This window comes from Pezoporus flaviventris, unplaced genomic scaffold, assembly GCF_033815535.1.
Source record: "Pezoporus flaviventris isolate CSIRO_AGI_PZ_B2104156 unplaced genomic scaffold, CSIRO_AGI_Pfla_v1 ptg000013l, whole genome shotgun sequence".
Lineage (NCBI taxonomy): Eukaryota > Metazoa > Chordata > Aves > Psittaciformes > Psittacidae > Pezoporus > Pezoporus flaviventris.
Window position 1 is genome coordinate 33,275,848 of NW_026892561.1, and position 22,465 is coordinate 33,298,312.

Genomic DNA, 22,465 nt, shown 5'->3' on the forward strand with positions numbered 1-22,465 from the left:
AACAGCGCGGGCGTCGGCTGCTCCCGCGCATGCGCCTCTCGGCGGGGCTGTGGAGAGCGGCCGGGCGCGGGCCCGCTGAGCGAGGCGGCGGTTTGAAGTCGTCGGTACAGAGCCTGTCGGCTCCCCGTGAGGAGGGCGGAATAGCGGCTTTATGCTGGTGTCCCTGCGCTGGCGTGCGGAGCGGGGCTTAGCCGAGGAGGCGGCGGACGGAGCGGCCAGGTAGGCTGCAGGGTGGGAGTAGGGCAGCTGGGGCTCCGGTTGTACACCCCGGCAGGAGGTGTTTCGTGAAGCGTTTCCGCTCGCGCGGCCTCCTGAGGTGAAAACGCCCTGCGAGCAGTGGTGTCCGGAACGACCGCTTCCAGCCAGCCTTCTCTAGCCTGCTCGGCTGGGCAGTGCTGAGGGGCCCGCCCCGCGGGCGTGGGGACCCTCTGCCACCCCCTGGCGTGCCTGATCCCTGGCAGTGTTCAAGGCCAGGTTGGATGGGGCTTGGAGCAACCTGGTCTAGTGGAAGGTGCCCTTGCCTGTGGCAGAGGGATTGGAACTGGATGAGCTTTAAGGTCCCATCCAACTCAAACCGTTTTATGAATGGTGCTACCTTCCTTCTTTCTTCGCTGCCTAATGCAAAGAGGCATATGACAGATCAGTGCTTAAGACCAGAAGCTTTGACAGAGTTCAAGTGATAAGGGATGGAGAGCAAATCTTGGCAATAGAATACAGGTATGGAAAGGATAGAGTACTATATTTGGGGTTTTTTTTGAATGTGGTAACTTGTGTAAGCTTATTATAGTGGCAGCCAAGGAGCCAGTAGAGGGATATATGGAAAGGACCTGACAAGTCAGTTTGCTGGGGAAGCTAGACATGCTGCTCATCATGTGGACTATTTGTGGCGTGAAGTAAAGCAGTGCAGCTGAAACAATCTGGAATAGAAAAGTGTAAGGTCTAGCTGTTGTTTCTGATTTCTGGTGCCTGGCTTGTTACAACCCACAAACCTGCTGGCTGTGTGACAGGGTCTGTTCCTTTTGGTGCACTGACAAATACTGGAGCTGCACCTCGGCTTTCTGTTTTTTTAAAAAAAGTTCTGTCACCCCTTACCATGAAGGTGACTTATAAATGGAAAACACTGTTCACAATGTCATTTAATCTCTTATTTTTGCACAGTATTAACTTGAGCTCCTATGGCAGTGCTACGGGAGGACTTTGTGGACCTCAGTGGGTTGGAGAGACAGCATTTCTGACATGGATTTAGTTTAAGTACAGTATTGAAAGTCAGGTCAATCTTACAATGTCTTCAGGAAAGAGCAGATGTTTTCTTTCCCGAGAGTGGCATGAAGGAGGAGTGAGGAGCCTGGCAGTCCCTTCTAACTGCTGGTATAGGCTGTCACAACTGTTATCAAGTGTCAAATTCACCTTTTAATCCTCCAGGCTTTTGCCATAAAGCAGGTAGTTATTTACCTAAACACTGACATATGCTGTATCATACTTAGAATTGTTTTCAAACACCATCTTGCATAGTTAGCTGGGGGAGCAGCATCCTGATGGCTAAGTGAGGAATGCAGCATTGTTAAGGAATATTCTGTGTTACTTTTGTCTGCTTAACTGAAAGCTTTAGCAGGTAAGCTGTAACACAGGTATACTCTGTTAGATGTTTCCACCTTGTCTACAGTATTCCTAATTAGAGGAGGATAAAATGACAGCCACTTTATCAGCCTTCTGTTGCTGGAAGTCTTCTGAATCTCACCGTGATACTGACCCAATTACGCTTTTGAATTTTTAAGATACCTTCTAGTTTGTAACTTGCTTATGCGGAGTGACTCTCACTAGAAATGTGCATACACACATGGACGCGCATGTTTGCTACCACAGCTGTCTGGAACATTTAAGGACAAGTAGCTGCTCTGTGCAGGAAAGCATTAGGAAAGCATTTACCAGCTTCCTGTTCTCTTTTTTTTTCTTTTTTTTCTTTCCTTTTTTATGTTTTCTTGGAAAACTACTTTTCTTTCTCTTTGCTTAACTCTGTGATGTTGTGTCTGTTCTTTTTTTGTTGCTGTTCCAGTCTCTCTCTGTTAGATGCCTACTGATATATTCCCACTGTTGTTTGCATGCTGACCATTTCCTACATGCTGCTACCAGTGTGCGATGAAACTGAATTTTGTGATTTCTACCTTTGGCTTCCCTGATGCACATCTGGAGCAGTTTTCTAGAACTTAAAAAAACCTGACAGCTTTGGAGCGGGCAGCATGTCCCTCCTGCAGAGGTCGAGGTGATTCATAGCAGAGCTAAGAAAAAATTTATGAAGTTGCTTCTTTGTTTTTTTTGATAGCAAGCAACTCCTTTGCGGTTAAAATAATTTTTTTAAGATTAATTTTATCTTGCCCTTTACGTAGCTCAAATAAGCTGGATGTGTGTTCTTCAGAAAGAAAATTTCCTTCCTGCAACAGTTTCTTTGAAGAGAACTACAGCTCTAGAATAGGAAAAATTAGTGATTTTAAACCTAGAGTTTTTTGGTTTGGTTTGTTTTTTTTAATCTATATTAATTCTATACATAAAAAAAAGAAATAAATTGAGAACACCTACTGAGCTCCTTTTTTACCATGAACAAAAATTTAACCTTTTTTTTTCCTGTTTTTAGTGACATTCCCTAAAATTCATAACTTTATATATGTGTACAAATACATGTGCATATATATATAAATAAAACCTTTAAATGTATTTCCTCTGAGAATTAACTCTCAAAAAATAATTTATCTTGGATACTGAAGTAGCTTGGTTGTTCAGCTTCTGTTCATTATTGACACATTTCTTCAGTTTCAGTGTCAAGAGTATCACTTAAAAATGTGAAGCTATTAATGTATAGACCTAAAGAACCTAGTGTTGCCACAGTGGCTGAATGGACAGGCTGGAAAGTAAAGGCCTGTGCCCCCAGTAAGAAGAGAAATACCACATGGTCTATAGTAAGAGCAGTGTGGTACAGAGGTAGATGGAGTATCCAAGTGTTGTGATTGTCTTTTGTTAAACATCTGTCATACTTGATATTAATCCTCTTTAACTAGAATACACAAGTTATAAATGTTAAGACACTTGATCATTCCTCTTTTAAAGGGCAGTTCTTGAGAATTATATGTCTCTCTAGCAGATTTTCTTCCAGCTGTTGTCAAGATCTCTTTAAAAAGTGGAGTTCAAATGAGTGATCCAACATTTAGTTCTGATTAGCTGAAAAAAATGACCTGAAGTGTCATGGATAGATTATTTGTATTTTGAATTTTTTTTAAAGCTGAATTAATCAAAATGTGTTTTCGATATGAAGTTGACGAAACAAAATACAGATACCTCCTGTGATTGAACTGGATGTTTTGGGTGATGATGGCCATTAGATGATGATGTTATTGTTGTTCAGTCTGGTTTTACAAGGCAAAACAGCCTGATCAGACTTGCAGAGTTGAACACTTTCACTTTTGGGTGTACCAGCCTATCTCGATCAAGTGAGATAAACCACGCTTACTTCGGTACAAGCACAGTAGGTTTCTCTGTTCAGAGGTGATTTAACTCTCCAGAAACCAGGGTCTGACTATTTGGCTTCCAACTTCCAGCAGGTTAGCTCTGTACCTTTGGTAAGCACAATGCTGCTTAATTGTTTTACTGAAAATTGTTTATTAGTTAGTGGCAAATTTAATCCTTATTAGTTTTCATAATTCTAAATGCAGTTTAAGCTTTTACTTTCAAAGAAGAGTATAATTAAGAATTCAGTTGCTTTTAAGTAGATTCGCTTCAAATCAAACTTTGTTAGTCTCAGTATCAATGAGAAACTGATAGATCAATGCAAAAACCTGCTACTGCATTAAAAAGATTAAGAGGCACACCAGAATACAGCAGCCTCCTGCAATACACCTGACTGAATCAGAGGTTCGTCAGCATCTCTTACAGCTGTCCAAGCTGCATATTATTGTTTTCAGATTTAGAGGTAGGCCCTAAATCGAGTCTTTGATACTAAATGCTTGGACAATTTCTTTGTTGACTAGAACCAACAAAGGGGACAGGAAACTGTGACACAAAGGAAGTACGTACTAATTTCCCTATTTTTCTAACAATATAAAACAAAATTATGATTTATTATGGAAACTGGCATTGGAGTTATTATTTGTGACTTTACAGTGTGACTTCACAAAGCTGGCGAAATAAAACAGGGCAACATTGCAAAGGGGGGAAAATGAGTGAGTTTCTTAGTTTGTGATTAAAGTAACCCAGGAATAACACCATAAGTCTAATTACTGTTAGGGGTATTGTGTTTAAGGACCACTAAGTTAGACTCTGGTTTGTGCCAGAGTGGAGGTGCTAGGGGTGGATTCTGATAAATCAAACTGACTTTATTACAAAAGTGTAACATTTGAGAAAAGTTAGGGGAGAAAAACAACTTTCTGTACTTATCATTCTGTTTTGACACTGAAAATGTTACTCACAATGGGAGAAAACTTTCAGAATTCTTATGTTATTTAGACACTTTAGTTCTAACTTTTATCACTCTCTTCTACTATTTCTCACTGTTAAAAATACCTAGTAGCAGATTGCTGCTTTTCCTGACTTCAAGGGAGAAGTTGGATAAGGGGGAACACTGTCTAGTCACATTGCAAGCGCTGATGACAGTTTGCTGAAATCTTTGAACAATTGCTCATTTTTGTTCTTTTTATTGTCTATTACCCCCCTTCCCCTCCTTCCCCCCCAATAAAATGCTAATATAGGTCAGGTTATTTGTCATCAAATGTCACGTTGATGTGCTTAGGTTAATAAAATGATTAAAATGAATTGATTGTAAAGAGATTAAACTGTTCGTTCTTTTTTGTTTTTCTTTTGTAGGACATGCATCACTTTGAGGAAGAACTAACATGTTCTATTTGCTACAGCATATTTGAAGATCCACGTGTTCTGCCCTGTTCCCACACATTCTGTAGAAATTGTCTGGAAAATGTCATTCAGCTGTCGAGCAACTTTTCCATCTGGAGACCTCTGAGAATTTCTCTGAAGTGCCCGAACTGCAGGAGCATTGTGGAAATTCCTGCTGATGGTACAGAATCGTTGCCTATCAACTTTGCACTGAAGGCTATTATTGAAAAATGCCAACAGGAGGATCACTCTGATGTTGCAACCTGCAGTGAACACTACAGGCAACCGCTGAACGTTTACTGCCTTTTGGATAGAAAATTGGTGTGTGGCCATTGCCTTACGATAGGTAAACACAATGGTCATCCCATCGATGACCTTCAGAGTGCCTACACAAAAGAAAAGGAGACTTTTGTAAAACTTCTTGAGCAGCTGACTGATAAACACTGGACTGATGTCTGCCTGCTTATTGAAAAGCTGAAAGAACAGAAGTCTCAGTGCGAAAGCATTGTCCAGGATGATAGAAAAGCAGTAGTACAGTATTTTAAGAAACTTGGTGAGATATTGGAGCACAAAAAACAGGCTCTGCTGACAGCACTGGATGAAATGAACGCGCACATTTTAGAAGAGTATGAGCCTCTCATTGAGAAGCTGAAGAAAATAAGGGAAGAACAGCTTGAATTAATGTCCCTGCATACCTCTATTAAAAAAGAAGAGTCCCCACTTATTTTTCTTGAGAAGGTGAATGGTCTGCATCAGCGTATAAAAGCTCTGAAACAGAAGGAACTCCCAGATGTTAAACCTGTGGAGATTCATCCCAGGATTGGGCACCTGTTGAAAGATGTGTGGTCCCAAACCAAAATTGGTCAGATCAACAAGATCCTCAATCCAGAAATAAAACTGGTTCCAAAAGAGAAATTATGCAGCAAAGGCAGTGGAAAGGAAGGAAGAGACTCAGAACTCCTCCAGCCAGTAAATCCTTTTGCAGTCCTGCTGCTCTTGATGATGATGACAGTGGTAACTCTGTTTTCATTTCACAGGCCAGTGTTGTCAGTTGTAATTGAAGATATTCGCACTTATATTTCAGAATTCCTGCTGCTTATTTATCGAGATTTTGTCACTTGTTTGCAGAATACAGCGGATGTGCTGGACCATATGTTTAATTTACTGATAGGAAATTTTAGGGAGAACTGTTTCTTTTGACTATCTCAATAACTTAGAAGTTGGTTTGTTAAAGCTTTACACTTTTACTTTATAGTTCCATATCCTTCCTTTTTTCTGTATTGTATAGATTTCCTCTTCAGTAACTCTTAACTCTGAAGGTTTGCAACAGAAAAGGCTTCCGCTGACACGTTACAGTAGGTTGGTAGGTGTTTGTTTGAACTGGAAGGTACTCAGAAACAATGACTGCGAAGAGCTGATTGGCTTACAGACCATAATTCTGAGTCCTATTTGTAAGAGCTCCTTGAAAATCTACCAGCTTGCTTTTTTTTTTTTTTTTAATAAAAGCACTGCAAGGCTAAATGTTAGAAGGAGACCTTAGCCGCTGGCTCTGGTAGGTGTAAAACTCCTGTTTTGTGTTTTACTGAGCAGTCTCTGGATATGTTTTAAGTGACACACCCATGGTCATTAAAGCATGTATTCGTGGCCCAGGGCTTCATTTTCTTTGTTCCTGGTTATTGGTGAAGAACATGATTTCATCTTTGGTTTGAGTTTTTTTTAACCTGTGCAGAATAACTCTGTGTCTTTCAGATGGTTTGTGCCTCTTTACAGAGCAGTATCAATAGAACTTCCGGTGAAATACTGCAGTTCTTTAGTGCCAGCTGCGCACAAATCACGTCTTTGCTCAGGCTGGTAGGAACCTCTCACCACTCTCAAAAATGAGCCCCAGCTTTGTGTTAAATCATTTCAGATGTGGTGAAAATAGAGACTTACTGTAGTAAGCAGCAAAAGTCTCAGCGAACTCAGTGGTGTAAGGACTTCAGACATTGTCCAGAGCTCTTAAACAACTTGACAGTGTGTAAATTTATATTCTACTTTTCAGCACAAATAGAAGATCTTTACATTCACACAGACGAAACATGTGTCTTTTCTTCCACAGCAAAATGCTCACTAATCCTGTTTGCTGCTTTTGCTGAGGTTCTCCAGCCTAACTTGTGTTCTGGAGCAAAGGCGCAAGGGAAAAATAGCTTTGGCCTTTGGTTATTAACAGGCTGATTACAGCAAGTACTGGGACAGCTTCGAAGTGCTGCAGTGACAGCAGCAGAACATGTATCACTAATGATTTTATAAAAACCCAAAAATGATTATTCACCATGTCTAATTGTATTTGACTTTACAAAATTAATAGTATATTCTAGCATGGTAGGGCTCCTTGGCTGTTGTGTAATTTTAAATAGAAGTTGTTTAAGTAGTGGTTGAATTCTAAAGGCTAGCTGCTAACTGGTTGGTGTATCAAACCAAAACTTACTGCAACCAGCAGATGCTGCTGGGCTCCTGCAACCTACCCATTGCTGCCAGGCTTCCTGGAGAGCTGAGTGCACAGTTGATTCAGATGCATTCCTTAAGCCTAAATAAATATCCTAGTAAGGATATTGAGATCATAACATCATGGTATTGATAAAACACTGAGTCAGTGATGCAGTGGTGGCATAGGTCCCTTCCCAGCAGCTCGGCAGGTTTGGTTTTGATCAAAGCCAGAGCCAGCAGTGCTCAGGGAAGTGCCCTCTGGTTGTTATCTTTTAGAATCTGAGAGACAAATCCCATTAATGCCAGCAGTCAGGATTTGGAAGGGTGGGTAAGTGTATCGTGGGCCCACATAAATGTTGCCAAATCACCTTCCCAGTAAACTTGAGAGTTTTTCTGCCTTAAGCCCTGCTGGAAAGCTGTCACTGGACACATGTGGCTGGCAAAGCCTGGTGCTGAGTGGTGGTCCTGTGCCCTGTGAAGCATCACTTTCTACTTGCCTTCCTGTTATTTTCCTGACTTTTAAAAACTTAACAGTTTATAATGCAATTTTATTTTTCAAGACTACAGGAATTTATAAAATGCCTTTACCACTGATTTAAACATTTAGTATGTGTAGTACTTTTAATAAATTTACATACAAATAAAATGTATTCTTACAGTAGGCTTGGCTAACACCTCCATTTCCTTCCGTCTGATCCTGAAGAGCACTGACCCGGTGAGAGAAGACAGAGCAGCAAGTCCTGCTTACACAGGAATGTTCAGCAACAGTCTCCAAATGATCCTTTTTTATTTTTGGCAGTGAGTCCCTACTCTGTGCATCGCACAGTCACTCACTGTGTGCCCACCACAGGTCCATTTACCTGTTTTTCTGCAAGTCCTGGGTGCAGTGACTCATTTTCCTGTAAGCCTAGCCTGCTAAGCATTGCACAGCCAAGCTCTGGTCTGTTCCATCCACTGTGCTGAGTTTCAGAGAGAGACAAAGTTTATTGAGAAAAATCAAATCTTTTTACTGTGTTTTGAGGCTTGAGGGGTTTGTGCCCTTCAAACCTGGGATGTGGTTTGTTTCTACTTGTAGTGGGTTACTGTGCTGCTGCTCTTTGAAAGAGCTGCTTCTTGATCCATTCCTTTTTGTTCTTGGCTGGTCTTGCCCATCTGCTGATCCTGAAGCTGCACTGCAACACTTACTAGCTTCATCCTGAGACAGGAAAGCCAAAACTGCACAGCTGGAGGGGGACTGCAGAAGCAATGTGGCCTGCATGCCTATTTTTCTCATCCAGTATCATGTGTGTGACTATTGCTGCAGTTTGTGAACAACAGGCCCAAATGTAACAGCCCAGTCACCTCCTGCTAAGGTGATAATTTGATAAATCTTAATGTTGAACATTACATGGAAAGCATATCTCTACGGATTATAGGTAATTATTCCAGTAGGACCCCCTCCCCTGTTCCAGATCTGCTCCCAGTTGGCTAGACCTCTGGGGCTAGGCTGAAGCTGTCTCATCCCTGGGTTTGGGTCAGTTCTGCATGATTCCCCACCTCAGGAAGCACACCAACATCAGACAGATGCTCCTAGTTCAGGGAGAAGTCCAGCACAAGTATGCCACACTGGCATAGGGTTTGGAGTAAACCACACAGTGTCAGTTCTAAAAGTATGAAAAAAACCCGCCAACAACAACCCACAAAAAGCTCAGAATAATGCACCCCCAACCCCCCAAAAAACCCAAACAAACGTGAAACAACACAAAAAAACACAACCCCCCATACTTCATCCCAAGCGCATGCCCTGGCCTGGGGCAGGGGAGAGGAAAGTAACAGAAGGGCAGCTTCCTAAACTGAAACAAGTTGCTACAAGATGGCTACAACTGTCTGTTTCCCAAACCATGCAGCAGGACATACGACATTATACACATGTAAATGGTACATATACTGACCTGACTTACTGGAACTCATACCATAAAATGTTACAGGACACTGATGACATTTAAAAGCAATTTCTAATAAACACATGGAAAAAAAGGCATTTAAAACTAAATGTGGAACCCAAGCATCGACATAAAACCTATACCTGGAGTATTAAGATGCATCTGAATACATAATTTAGGAAATAATTTGATGAACTGACTAAAACAGAAAATCTAGGATTATAATATATAGACTTCATAATTACAAAAAAAATCAAATTTATTGAGGCTGGTTGATTAAAAAGCTCAAGCATAGAATAAAATTAATTTCAAATGAAAAAGTATATTACATGAAACAGCAGCAATGGGAATGCAAGTGCACTCTACGTTTCAGCTGTATCGGAGCCAACAGCCTTCAGTTCATCTAGTCCTTTAGCTGCAATATCTTTTGGGTTAGTTGCCACGCTTTTCGTCGTATTATGAGTCTTATAAATTCCAATTAACCTGTCTGCAATCTCAAACATGTTGTTCCGCAGGGAGATGACGATGAACTGTGCATTTTTCGTTTGCTCCTGAAACAGAATTTGTTTGTGTCAGCCCATAGTTTTTCAAAACTGCATTCCCATATGATCCCTATGTTCACATCTTAGGAACTAAGGAATACATAGCTACAAGTGCGTCACTCAACAAATCGTGATGGTGACAGTTCCTGCTCTGTTTTCTGCCTGTGCACAGCACACTCCCAGCATGGCAGTCAGCATGAGGCTGTGATTTACAGTATCACAGTATGCTAGAGATTGGAAGGGACCTCGAAAGATCATCTAGTCCAATCCCCCTGCCGGAGCAGGAACACCTAGATAATGTTACACAGGAATGTGTCCAGGCGGGTTTTGAATGTCTCCAGGGAAGGAGACTCCACAACCTCCCTGGGCAGCCTGTTCCAGTGTTCCGTCACCCTCACTGAGAAGAAGTTTCTTCTCAAGTTTAAGTGGAACCTCTTGTGTTCCCGTTTGTACCCATTACCCCTTGTCCTATCATTGTTTGCCACTGAGTAGAGCCTGGCTCCATCCTCGTGACACTCTCCCTTTATATATTTATATACACTAATAAGGTCACCCCTCAGTCTCCTCCAAACTATAGAGACCCAGCTCCCTCAGTCTTTCCTCATAAGGGAGATGCTCCACTCCCTTAATCATCTTCGTTGCCCTGCGCTGGACTCTCTCCAGCAGCTCCCTGTCCTTCTTGAACTGAGGGGCCCAGAACTGGACAAAATATTCCAGATGCGGTCTCACCAGGGCAGAGTAGAGGGGAAGGAGGACCTCTCTCGACCTACTAACCACCGCCCTTCTAATACACCTCAGGATGCCATTGGCCTTCTTGGCCACAAGGGCACAGTGTTGGCTCATGGTCATCCTGTCGTCCACTAGGACCCCCAGGTCCCTCTCCCCTACACTGCTCTCTAACAGGTCGTTCCCCAACCTATACTGGAACCTGGGGTTGTTCCTGCCCAGATGCAGGACTCTACACTTTCCCTTGTTAATTTCATCAAGTTACTCCCTGCCCAACTCTCCAGCCTGTCCAGGTCTCGCTGGATGGCAGCACAGCCTTCTGGCGTGTCAGCCACTCCTCCCAGCTTAGTGTCATCAGCAAACTTGCTGATAGTACACTCAATTCCCTCGTCTAAATCACTGATGAATACATTAAATAATACCGGTCCCAGTACTGACCCTTGAGGCACTCCACTAGTTACAGGCCTCCAACTAGACTCCACCCCATAGACTACAACTCTCTGGCTTCTCTCCTTCAGCCAGTTCGCAGTCCACCTCACTACCTGATCATCCAGACCACACTTCCTCAATTTAGCTGTGAGGATGCTGTGGGAGACTGTGTCAAATGCTTTGCTGAAGTCAAGGTAGACCACATCCACCGCTCTGCCATCATCCATCCACTGTGTTATTTCCTCATAAAAGGCTAAGAGATTGGCCAAGCATGATTTCCCCTTGGTGAAGCCATGTTGACTGCCCCTCATAACGCTCTTATCTTTGATATGCCTTAAGATGGTACCAAGGATAAGGTGTTCCATCACTTTCCCAGGGATGGAGGTGAGGCTGACCGGTCTATAGTTACCCGGGTCCTCCTTCTTGCCCTTTTTGAAGACTGGAGTGACATTTGCTTTCCTCCAGTCCTCAGGCACCTCTCCCGTTTCCCAAGACTTGGTAAAGATGATGGAGAGTGGTCTAGCAATGACTTCCGCCAGTTCCCTCAGCACCCGCGGGTGCATCCCATCTGGACCCATGGATTTATGGATGTCCAGATTGCTCAACTGGTCTCTAACCCATTCCTCATCGACTAAGGCAAACCGCTCCGTTGACCTGACTTCATCTAAGGTCTCAGGGGTACAGGACTCTTCAGGACTGCCCGCAGCAGAGTAGACAGAGACAAAGAAGGCATTCAGTAACTCTGCCATCTCTCTATCTTCTGTCACCAGGGCACCCATCCCGTTCATCAGTGGGCCTACATTGCCTCTGGTGTTAGTTTTGTCTGCCATGTATTTGAAAAAGCTCTTTTTGCTGTCCTTGACCCTTCTTGCCAGGTTTAATTCTAAGGAGGCCTTAGTCATCCTAGCTGCCTTCCTACATCCTCTAGCAGCAGCCTTCTATTCCTCCAAAGTGGCCAGCCCCTCCTTCCATGACCTGTAAACTCTCCTCTTCCACTTGAGCATACCCAGCAATTCCCTATTTAGCCATGCAGGTCTCCTGGCCCTCTTCCTTGACTTCCTACATGTCGGGATGCTTCAATCTTGAGCTCGGAAAAAGCAATCCTGGAATGCCAACCAACTATCTTGGGCCCCTTTACCTTCAAACAGCCTTGCCCATGGGATTTCCCCTAGCAATTGCTTGAAAAGGCCAAAGTTTGCCCTGCTAAAGTCCAGGGTTGCAATTCTACTTGGTATTCTACTAGTCCTACCACACAAGATCCTGAACTCCACCATCTCGTGATCGCTGCAACCAAGGCAGCGCTCAACCCTTACTGCTTTGACCAGATCCTCCTTGTTAGTGAGGATGAGATCCAGCAGCGCTCCTCTCCTGGTTGGCTCATCCACCATTTGCAGGAGGAAGTTATCATCCATACACTGGAGGAACCTCCTGGACTGTGGCTGGGTTGCTGAGTGCTCCTTCCAGCAAACATCAGGGAAGTTAAAATCCCCCATGATTACTTCAGAATGTGTTTCCTCCTTTTACCTTTTACATCACCTACTTGAGTGAATTCAATGCAACGTGCATAATTTCTTTCCAGAGATGATATTCAGCACGGTTTTAACATGAGTTCCGCAAGAAGGCAGGTATTGCCAAGTTACCAGAACTGTTACAGCAAGGGTTGCTTTAGGGATGAAAAAGAAACCAAACCTATTTCCATGAACTGAGACCAGGGGAAAGCAAGCCCTTTGCTAACGAGGACAAGCCTTGAAAAATGCTAGTGTTGTGATCCTGAGGTGGAACAATAGATAAGATATCTAAATCTGTGGTACTTTAGAAATAAAGCCAACCTTAAGAATTTCGCACCATCACTGGAAGTTCACCAGTCCTCCAAGCCTTGTGGAAATCTTGAGAGCATTGGGCAGGAGAAGCAAAGCCAAGGTATGATGCCCTTGGCTCTGGCTGTATACAAGATATCAGCTACAGCTCTGTACTAAGCCATGATTTTCATTTAAGAGCTAAGCTATACTAAGTATTAAATTGAAGTGCTAGTCTATGCTGCAGTTGAAATCACTTTGCTCTACCAAATCACCCTCCTTTGTGAAAACACAGGCATTGTGGAAGGAAAGTTTAAAACTACAGCTGCAGGCAGGTATTTTCAAAGTGTTTCACTAATTTCAAGTATAGATCATAATCTGTCACTTTTAGGGCATTCCCAAAACTGGTGGTTATACTTTGGAGAATTCTGAAAATTTTAAGTTTAAATTAGCAACTGGAACTGCAGTAATGTAAATGTTTTCCTCACTTAATATGGTAATGACAAAATTTTTAAAAGCATGAAAGAAAAAAACCAAGACGCTAACAAAGGCTCAGATCTAAGAAGCCTGTGGGAAACAGCCCATATTAATGAAATGGGAGTATAGAACCCAGGAACCTTGGCTGCTCCCAAGAATGAAATAATGAGATTGGATGCACAAACATGTTACTAAGAGCTAAACAAGTTACTCTGTTCTCAGATGATTACAGCTGGTGGCTTTGCAGAAAGCATATTCATTTTAAGGAGGAAGCAATAGCAGCAAAAATGTATGGAAATGTGGCACCTTTGGTAAATTCCAGTATTCTTTAGGCAGCTTTGAAACAGGATTTAGAAGGAAAAAATACGTAAATCCTCTAACAAGTCGCCTCATTTCAGTAAAGTGTCAGACTGAGCAACTTAGAAAAAAATCATGCTAAGAACCATTCTGGAAGTCTGCTTACCACATCACTTCCACTTAATGCTCTGTTATTCTGGATTTTTAAATCTGGCCTTAACTATGTTACCATTTCATTTTCCCTGGCAGAGAAGAAAATATCTGAGAAAAAAAAATAATACAGCAGTTACCATTAAATACTTACATATATGTAAAATGCTACAATGGATACATTTTTGAAGTCAAGTGCTGCGTCAATTTCATCCATAAAATAAAGTGGCGTTGGCTTGTAATGGTGGAGAGCAAAAACTAGAGCCAGTGAACTAAGGGTCTTCTCTCCTCCCGATAGGTTAAATATCTTCTTCCAACTTTTCTTGGGAGGCCGAACGCTGAAACAAATCAAGAATTTGTAAGTTATAAGAATGTTGTGGTGAAAAGCAAGTAATGAGGTGGGTGGAATTCTTGGAAGACACAGATGCATAAAGAAGCTTGACTAAAACCATGGATGAGCTGCTTGGTGCTCTCAGTCCTCTGCAGCGGAGAGGAAGTAAAGTGGATTATTTCTCTTCCCCGAAGAGTAACTCCCTGGGTACACGCAGAGTGACATGGTCAGACAGTTTTTTCTGGAACTCAAACACATGGCTGTATTCTGCAGGAGCTGCAAGAACTGAAGGAACTGCTATTTATCTTTCAAAAGTGCTATTCTGCTCTTATTCATGTATGTGATTAATGTAATCCTAGAAGCATTTATGACAGAATAATCTGTAGTTACCACTATGATTGACACTAGTCCCTAGGCAGAATGAAACAAGTTGGGAATTAAGGAACTCTGAGAAATTACTTCAAATTACTTTTTAACTGCTGTTAGTTACTCATTTCTCCAGGAGAAATGGATCTCAGTGCTAAAAAGCTATGGCTTTAGTCAGCACCTTGCCAGCACCTCTCTTGGTTAGCTGGTATCAGTGAAAAACTAAAAAGGAGACTGATAAAAAAAGGAATACAACAATTAAGAATTAGAGCAATACTACAACATATTTTGACAAACCTAAACATGATTCCCTCGGAGAAAGGATCCAGACTGTCCACAAGTTCTAACTCTGCATCCCCTCCCAGTGTAAGCATCTGGTAGTTCTCCTTCAGTTTATTTGTTATTACATTAAATCCTGCCATAAACTCATTCAGTCTTTGTTTCCGGAGATCTTCAAAAGCTTGTCTGAATTTGTCTCTCTCATTGGTAATGTCATCCAGTTCAGCCACGTGTTTCAAGTACAGCTCTTCCTGTAGACAAAAAAAAACAAACAGAAAAAAAAAAAAATACAGTAAAAGAAACTATCTCCTTAATTTCAATTTTAAACCTGTTTTTCCTACCATTGAAAATTCATTTTTCCCAGAATGGTTACCAGCCTTGAAAACATAAGAACAAACCAAACTATCTCTTTTTTTTTCTTTCTTCTACTCTCTATGTTGCTGGTGGAAAACCCATGTTAAAATAAGAAAATATTTAATCTGTTGAATAGTCCAATATTACTGAAGCAAGTATTGTAAGGAGAAAAAATTCCTAGTGTGTGGTGTTGTGGGTCTGTCTAGACTGTCAACTGGTTGACTTTATATAAGTCAAGTTTCTTCTTGACTTCTAAATAAACTGTATAACCTAAGTGTTCAAGGCCAGGTTGGATGGGGCTTTGGCCCACCTGGTCTAGTGGAAGGTGTTGCTGCCTATGGCAGAGGGGTTGGAACTGGAGGATCTTTCAGGTCCCTCCTAACCCAAACCATTCTGTAAGTCCATGAACTTTCACAGGAGAAAGTTGTCTTCATCTGACACTGATGGCACCAAATATAGAAGGCATACATAAGCTCCTAGAGACAACTTTGACATGGCTAAGGGCAAGCTAACAAATACTCAGAGAGATAAAATCCAAGTATTCCATATTATTTTCCAAAAAAAAGGAACTGAAGAAGAATGGGATCAACATTTCCTGGTATGCCTATAGGCAATAGCGAGTGCATTTTTATAACTGCAGGACGTGTTTGAGCAGTCACCGATAGAAATATCACACAACTGGACGGTTACCACCATAGTTCAAAAGCAAAGATACTGATTCTCTACATATTCTAGTACCGGAAAATAACAAAGCTGCAGATACAGAACTTACCTTCAGTGAGGGGTGTACCAGCTGTACAAACAGGCAATACAATATTGAAACGATGAATCCCATCACTGCATGGCAGTAATTAATCTTACCTTCTTCTTGTATTCTGCAATAGCACCAAGGTTGGGTTTTATTTCATTACACTGGGCTTCCAGGAGAGCTATTTGATTAGTGATAACATTGGGATCCTTGAGAGCCTCCAGCTCTTCTTGACTTAGTACTGGAAGTTCTTCAGGTGGTTTATCTTCTATGGAGTGCAGTGATAATTTTGACATCTAAAATTCAAAACCAGTTACTAGAAATCTTTAAAGATCACATTCATTATCACATGAACATATTTCTAAAATAAACATTTTCTGTGTTATATACTATGTTATACAATATACTGAAGCTTCCGATCTCAAAACCTTCAAAGATTCTTCACGTAAACTGTGCTTTGCAAGATCATCTGCTGGCCTAGATCCCTACCTCTATTATAAGTTTAAATATGAAGTAGAAAGGACATATAATGAAAAGGTAGCTTTATGAGCTCCAGGCATCTAACTAGCCTTGTCTCCAAGCATACCTCCCTGGGCACACACTTCATTTTTGCTGTTTCTGTAGACCAGGAAAACCAAACCAGCATTGCCTTCTACTGACTTTGTAATCCACCAGCCCATGGGCCAGAAAATGTCAGGATTCTGTGCAGAACTGTTTCCAGAATTTAAAGCCCTTCCCAACAACTGATCACACTTGTGACATTAACACACCACACATCAGGCAGTGATTAGAACTAGCTTGTTCAACTCAATGGGAGCTGTGAGAATGGTTGTGACTGCAAGAAGCTCTGTGCAAAGCTGTCTGTGTGCTTGCCTGCAGGAAGACTGCCAGCAGTCCTGCTCACATACCACCCTGAGTCTGAGAAGCTAGGTGTTCTAGCACTGGAGTCAGCATTCCTTGCTCCCACTGGCTCCAATTTATCCCATGAGCTGGTTCAAGCAGCAATATGAGAAGCAGAATTTCTTCCTGGCCCCAAGGAATTCCTACTGGCCCAGTTATGTATAACTGGGGAAAGGCAATTTGATACACCAAATAGACTACAAGTTTAAGGCAAAATGCTTTCAAGGAGAAGGCCTTGCCATTTAGTAAAGAACAAATTAGTGGACACAGCACTGAGTACACTTATGCATAACTTGTAGTTTAATTGTCAGCACCTTACTCCACTTTGCTTCTCTCATCTGTGAGGATGCCTACCCTTTTGAAACCTTTTTTAGTGTGCACAGAGAGGATATGCAGACACAAAAATTCTCCTGGTTGCCATTTATGGCCTACTTATTTTACCCTCATTGCTCTTAATTACTCAGTGTTGTGTCAATTCTAATTATTCTATTGTTCTTTCATGAATTAATAAACTTGAAAAGCTAGAAACCAAACCACTGAATTCACAACTCATCTATAACCTTGCACGTAGATCAAAGAAAGACTGAAAGGTTATCTTTTTTAGAGTTGTTTTTCTCATAGCATAAACACAAACTGTGAGCCGAATATGAATTTTCTCCCAAATTATCTGTTTTCTAATGTTAATGTATTAATCCTTTGCGATCTCACAGTTCTAGTTTTTGGAACTGAACTATTTCCTTACCTCTTTTTGCCAGTATTTCATCTTTGACTGGTGTGCAGAAATATGGCTGTGAATTTGTTCCATTTTCAGCTTAATATTAAGAGCTTCCTTTTGAAGTGCATGTTCCTCATCCTGAATGGTTTTAATCTCCTGGAGTAAATCATGATATTCCTGTTGAAGTCCTGGCAACTCTTCCTAAACAGAAATGACCAAAAAAGCACATTAAACAGTTGCCTACAAAAATGTTACCCCTTTTCACAGGTGATAGGTTTGCTTTCATGATATTATTCACAGAACTTACTCTCCACAATCCAAAGTATTGATATAAATAATATATTCTTGTATTTAGACTAACCTGGTCACTGAATTATCAAATGACTGAAAATATGCTGCAGTTTATATTTTGTTTCCAGATCTGGGTCAAACAAGTCCTACACTGGGAAGTTTTTAGCTAAAAGGCAGTTTTAGAGACAGGCAGTCTCAAAGAAACAGCTTTATTTGGAAGAATTTCAGCCATCCTGGTTGTTTTCACTGTTTCTCATAGATAAATCTGGATGTAAACTAAAGTACCACATAGCTGGGGGAAAGAAAAAAATCTTCTATTCTTAAGCAAGTTTTAAACCACAATTTCTTTGGGAAACTTGATTTCATTCATTTATTTTTTAGCTTCAGAAAATCGACTCAAGATGTATTTCCAGGTAAGTATAAAAAAACCAGACAAACAAAAAAACCCCAAACAAACAAACAAAAAAAACCCTCCCCAAACCCAATCATTCCCATTTCCTGACCATCATGGAATGTCACTCTGCTACTATAAAACATTTGCACAAGAGCAGAATAGAAGAATGTAACTAGGATCTAATAAGGATATAACTCAACATCCTGACTTCACCTGAAGACCAGACTGCTTACTAGGACTGGTTCACACTATTTTTCTCCCCTCATCATCTGTATTTAACAGCCAACTTTGATTAAAAAAATTACTTATTTTGTGTGAATGCATACAATATATTGCAGGATACAGAAAATAACATTCTTTGCCGTTTTATCCCCATGGGAATTTTTGGAGAATGAGTAGTAGAGTAATTGAGAAAAAGAGATACTTTAGGCCAGCATTGTCAAGTCCGGGGCTTAAATAGCAGGGTAACTTTTTTTAACTACATGAAGGTACTATCTGGTAACACAGGCCCTTGGCTGGGTGTGCCTGGAATGTCTGAGGACGAAGTCTGACCGACATCAGGCCTTAGAACAATTCTGGTACAACAACTACTATCTAAAATTGATTTCACATGCTGCATCCTCTATGAAGGATTACACCAAGTTAACATGACACTTACTTCGGCTTGCCTGCAGTCATTCATAACCTCAGCAGCTTTGGCTTCCAGTTCAGTCAGTTCTTTCATTAAGTCTTTAATTTCTTTCTCATTGTCTTCCAATTCTTTCTCCATGTGAAGAAGAGCACCTTCAGATTTTTTCACGTTTCTGCATGTGTAGAGGTTTGTATTCCTCACGTGAGTGCAAATATGACATAAAATATAGACACACAATCTTACCTATAAAGCATGCTCAGTAACTACTGACAACCAAATAGGAAGTGCTCATTTATCGACAAACTCTCATACTCCCTAAATATCCAAGTAAAACCAAAGTTGCCTTCCTAAAGCATACAGCAAGGAAGTCTAAATCACTTAATTTGTTCTTTCTGAGGCAGTTTGACATTTGTTCTAAGTATTTGTTATTTTTATGTTGAGCTAATATAAAAAGTATCACATTTTATTTCCTGACATGCCTTATAATAGATTGAGTCCCTTCAGATTTGAAGTGCCCTGCTACATGGTAATTAAGTGTTAATTTGAATCTTTATCCTGAAATGTTGCATTTTAGTGATAGGCAAATATTAGCAAAAAAATACCAATTAAACATTAATTTTAAGCTCCCTATTAAAAACTACAGCATTTTATTTCCCTTTACCTCCTTGAGATAAGCAATATTTGGTATTAAGATGTGACTGGAAATAAAGACATTAAGATCACAGGATTTTTCGCTATGGAGGGTCCTTAAACCAAGGAAATATCTCATGGGTACCGATGCCAACATATACAGCTATTCGAAGGCTGACATGTCTCTTCCCTGGTCAGGTTTCACTAAGCTTTCTAGGTCTGTAACATACACTAATTCACAAAGATTATGGTTCTTAATTAAGAACCTGTCTAACCCTGGCGTAAATCAGTTTAGAGTTAAAATATTATTACCTTCTACCCCCTCTTTGCCTCCTGCCATAAAGAGGGGAAAACCATGTCCCCTGGCCTGACCAATCCCCCCTGCAAATGTCCAAATGTAATCGGGCAGGAACCACAGCCACAGTTGCAGCCTAAAGCAGCTGAGACCACTGACACATATCGTACCTGTTCGCAGTCTTGACTGCTACCTGGGCTTTAGTAATAGTTGAAAAACATCCGTCTATTTCTTTGTTGATCTTGTTAAGTTTGTCTTGATGTGGTTTAAGTTTTTGATTATTGGTATCAATTATGAGGTTATGTAATCGCTTAACTTCACTTTCTATTTCACCAGCTTTCTCAGCAGCGCAGTCATAATCTGTTGATTAAGAGTTAAGGTCATTGAGATGCCTCTATGAACACCAGACTACTGCAGCACAGTAAGATTTAAGTGATAAAAAGCTATGCTGCATAAATATATTGAGACGTGCACCTATTTCTTTATACTGTGAAAAATGTTTTGGGGTTTTTTTGGTGTTTTTTTTTCTTTTTTACTGTGGCTAAAATTAAAATTACCACCCACATCTTTCTGACACTGTGATATCGCAGCAGCTTTTTTTGGTGCAAACCAAAAATTTAAGTTATATTACTTACTGTGTATAAAGGATTTAAACAGATAAGATAGCACATAAAAAGCTCATTCTTGGCATTTATTTAATGGGAAGATGCTCCAAAGTTAAGCTCTAAGAACTGGCTGCTAACCGTTGCTCAGCAGCTAGTGTTACTGTATAGTTACTACACATATTGAATAGCCTAATCTACCTTAAAAGTTCCCCTAATTTAGCTTATACTTAAAACTGAACAAAACCATTTTAATAAGTCGAACAGCTTTCAAAAACTGAACACCGCAGCACCTTACCATTCTAAGGGCAAAACAAAATCCCCCACTGTGTTTGCTACAGATTTACAATTTCCTTTTGGGGCCAGTAGGGGTAAAGCAGAGACAGGCAAGGTGGAAGGCAGTTATCTCTCCAGAGGAGAACATAGGTTTGTGTCTCTCCGTTACTTAGTAGAAATGTTAGAGAAGATATTTATAACATCAAACCTTAGCATTATTTGAGGAAGTAAAGCATTCATACTCTCTTGATGCTATACTGTTCCCAAGAGGCATAGAGGGAGTCCACAGTAGTGTATATACTTTCTCTTTCCTAAAATGCTATCAAAGCAGAATTGTGGGGGAAGGGAAATGTGTTTTACTCCCTGAGCAAGAAATTCAAACAGTCAAGGTTTACTTTCCTAAGCTACCACTTTCTTCAGCGTAGCTGTTATTCCCGTTCTCAAAGTCAACTTCTTTCACAAGAAGAACGGGGGTACATTGTGCCCACAACAGACTACAGGGTATTCATCTTAGTCACATAACAGGCCAGTCAGAGCACAGCAATAATAACAGACTTTAATATTATTACCTCCACATTAACAATTCTTCCCCCAGTTAAACTCAGTTTCCCTATGAATCTGGCTGTAACACAGCCGTAAATATCTAAAGGTCCTCACTCTCTAATCTCAAGACACTTTTTACCTCTCCCTTTGAAGAAGAGGGGTTCCAACCCAAGATATGGTTCTGCAACTGGCAGACTGAAAGAACAAAGCTGTAACCATTCATTCCTGGTTTAGTGAAAGAATATGACTATGATTTTTATCTTTAATCCCTTCTCCACAAAATGTACCTTTTTTATAACCATTAAGGACTTTTTCCAACTCATTCTGTTTAGTTTTGTCCGGAGCAGTAGCAGTTACATTGGCTTCAAGTTCCTTAATGTGGGTTTTCAGATGAATTTCTTGTTCAGGTAAATTCTACAGAAAAAACACAACTGTGTCGGAATTCTGTATTTCGGAGACTCTTGACACTAACAAGGACAATGTTAAGCAGAGGCTGAGTCATCCCCCTGCACATTGATGGAGCCCAGATACTGTCTTAATAAGAAACTTGTTCACCTTAATACTTGCTGAATACTTTTCTAAATTGTTTTTCATTTCCCGAACATCTTGTTGCCGTTTGCTTATGGCTTCTTCAAGTTGTAATGTCTCTTCTTCACGCTGTACTGCTCTTTTAGAATCCTTCTGCAGTTGACATTCCATTTTACTGACCTACACAAAAATAAGGTAGGATCATTTGCCTGGTAAAGCAAAACCTCATTCACCTGCTCAACAGACAGCAGTCTATGATCTCATAAAACACAGAAATAAAGTGGAGTAAAAACCTGAAAATTTGCTGTAGCTGGACAGAATTAAGATTATGTACTGACCTCTTCTTCTGAAACAACCATTGCAACTGAGGAACCCATTCTACCCTTCATTACTTTAGCCCCACCACCAGTCATGGTTCCTGAAGTAAAATAGATGAAAAGAAGTTAGCAAGCTTATCGTGTTTAGATAGCACCTGTGAAAAACTGAAAATATAATTGCAACTTTGCACTTAAATACCTGACTGTTCAATGATTTGTCCTTGAAGCGTTACCACCCTCCATCTTTTGTCTTTTTGAAATGCTATTCTGGTAGCTTCTTCCAAGTTATTGGCTACTAAAGTATCGCGTAATGCAAAGTAAAAAGCCGGGCGAAGCTTCTCATCGGCTGCTTTCACCAGATCAAACAACCGAGGAACATTTTCCGGAGTGGGGATTTTCTGAAGATTTTTTTCCCATACAGCCATCTACAACAAAAAAGTAATTAAATGAATGAGAGATTGCTGGTGATAAATTTAGGTCATTTCATTATTCTAAGTCACATTAAGGCTTTAAAACAAATGCAGTTGTACTGCAATTAACAATAAAGCTTCCTTCTACAAGACATGCCAAACATTTGTTGTACAC

At 40.7% G+C, this 22,465-nt stretch overlaps 2 protein-coding genes across 3 annotated transcripts in view; one reads left to right on the plus strand and one right to left on the minus strand.

The window, feature by feature from the left end:
- The first annotated feature begins 101 nt into the window (after positions 1–101).
- Positions 102–8,002, plus strand: TRIM59 (tripartite motif containing 59). Its single transcript, XM_061452641.1, has 2 exons — positions 102–219; positions 4,849–8,002. The coding sequence occupies exon 2, from the start codon at positions 4,852–4,854 to the stop codon at positions 6,073–6,075; it is 1,224 nt and encodes a 407-aa protein (XP_061308625.1). The 5' UTR covers positions 102–219; positions 4,849–4,851; the 3' UTR covers positions 6,076–8,002.
- Positions 8,003–9,524: 1,522 nt separating this feature from the next.
- SMC4 (structural maintenance of chromosomes 4) overlaps positions 9,525–22,465 on the minus strand; it is a 39,576-nt gene continuing 26,635 nt past the window's right edge. For both annotated transcript variants that reach the window (XM_061452627.1, XM_061452628.1), the window contains exons 14-24: positions 22,080–22,305; positions 21,902–21,981; positions 21,591–21,743; positions 21,323–21,449; positions 19,785–19,974; positions 18,717–18,861; positions 17,401–17,574; positions 15,872–16,054; positions 14,675–14,907; positions 13,835–14,018; positions 9,525–9,814 (exon numbers count right to left, since the gene is read on the minus strand). In XM_061452627.1, coding sequence (XP_061308611.1) covers positions 9,626–9,814; positions 13,835–14,018; positions 14,675–14,907; positions 15,872–16,054; positions 17,401–17,574; positions 18,717–18,861; positions 19,785–19,974; positions 21,323–21,449; positions 21,591–21,743; positions 21,902–21,981; positions 22,080–22,305 — 1,884 coding nt within the window. In that variant the 3' untranslated portion in view covers positions 9,525–9,625. The remainder of the gene's footprint in view (positions 9,815–13,834; positions 14,019–14,674; positions 14,908–15,871; positions 16,055–17,400; positions 17,575–18,716; positions 18,862–19,784; positions 19,975–21,322; positions 21,450–21,590; positions 21,744–21,901; positions 21,982–22,079; positions 22,306–22,465) is intronic.

What these genes read in the sequence shown, in the direction of transcription:
- TRIM59 (XM_061452641.1), top strand. Translation starts at nt 4,852, where the DNA reads ATGCATCACTTTGAGGAAGAACTAACATGTTCTATTTGCTACAGCATA.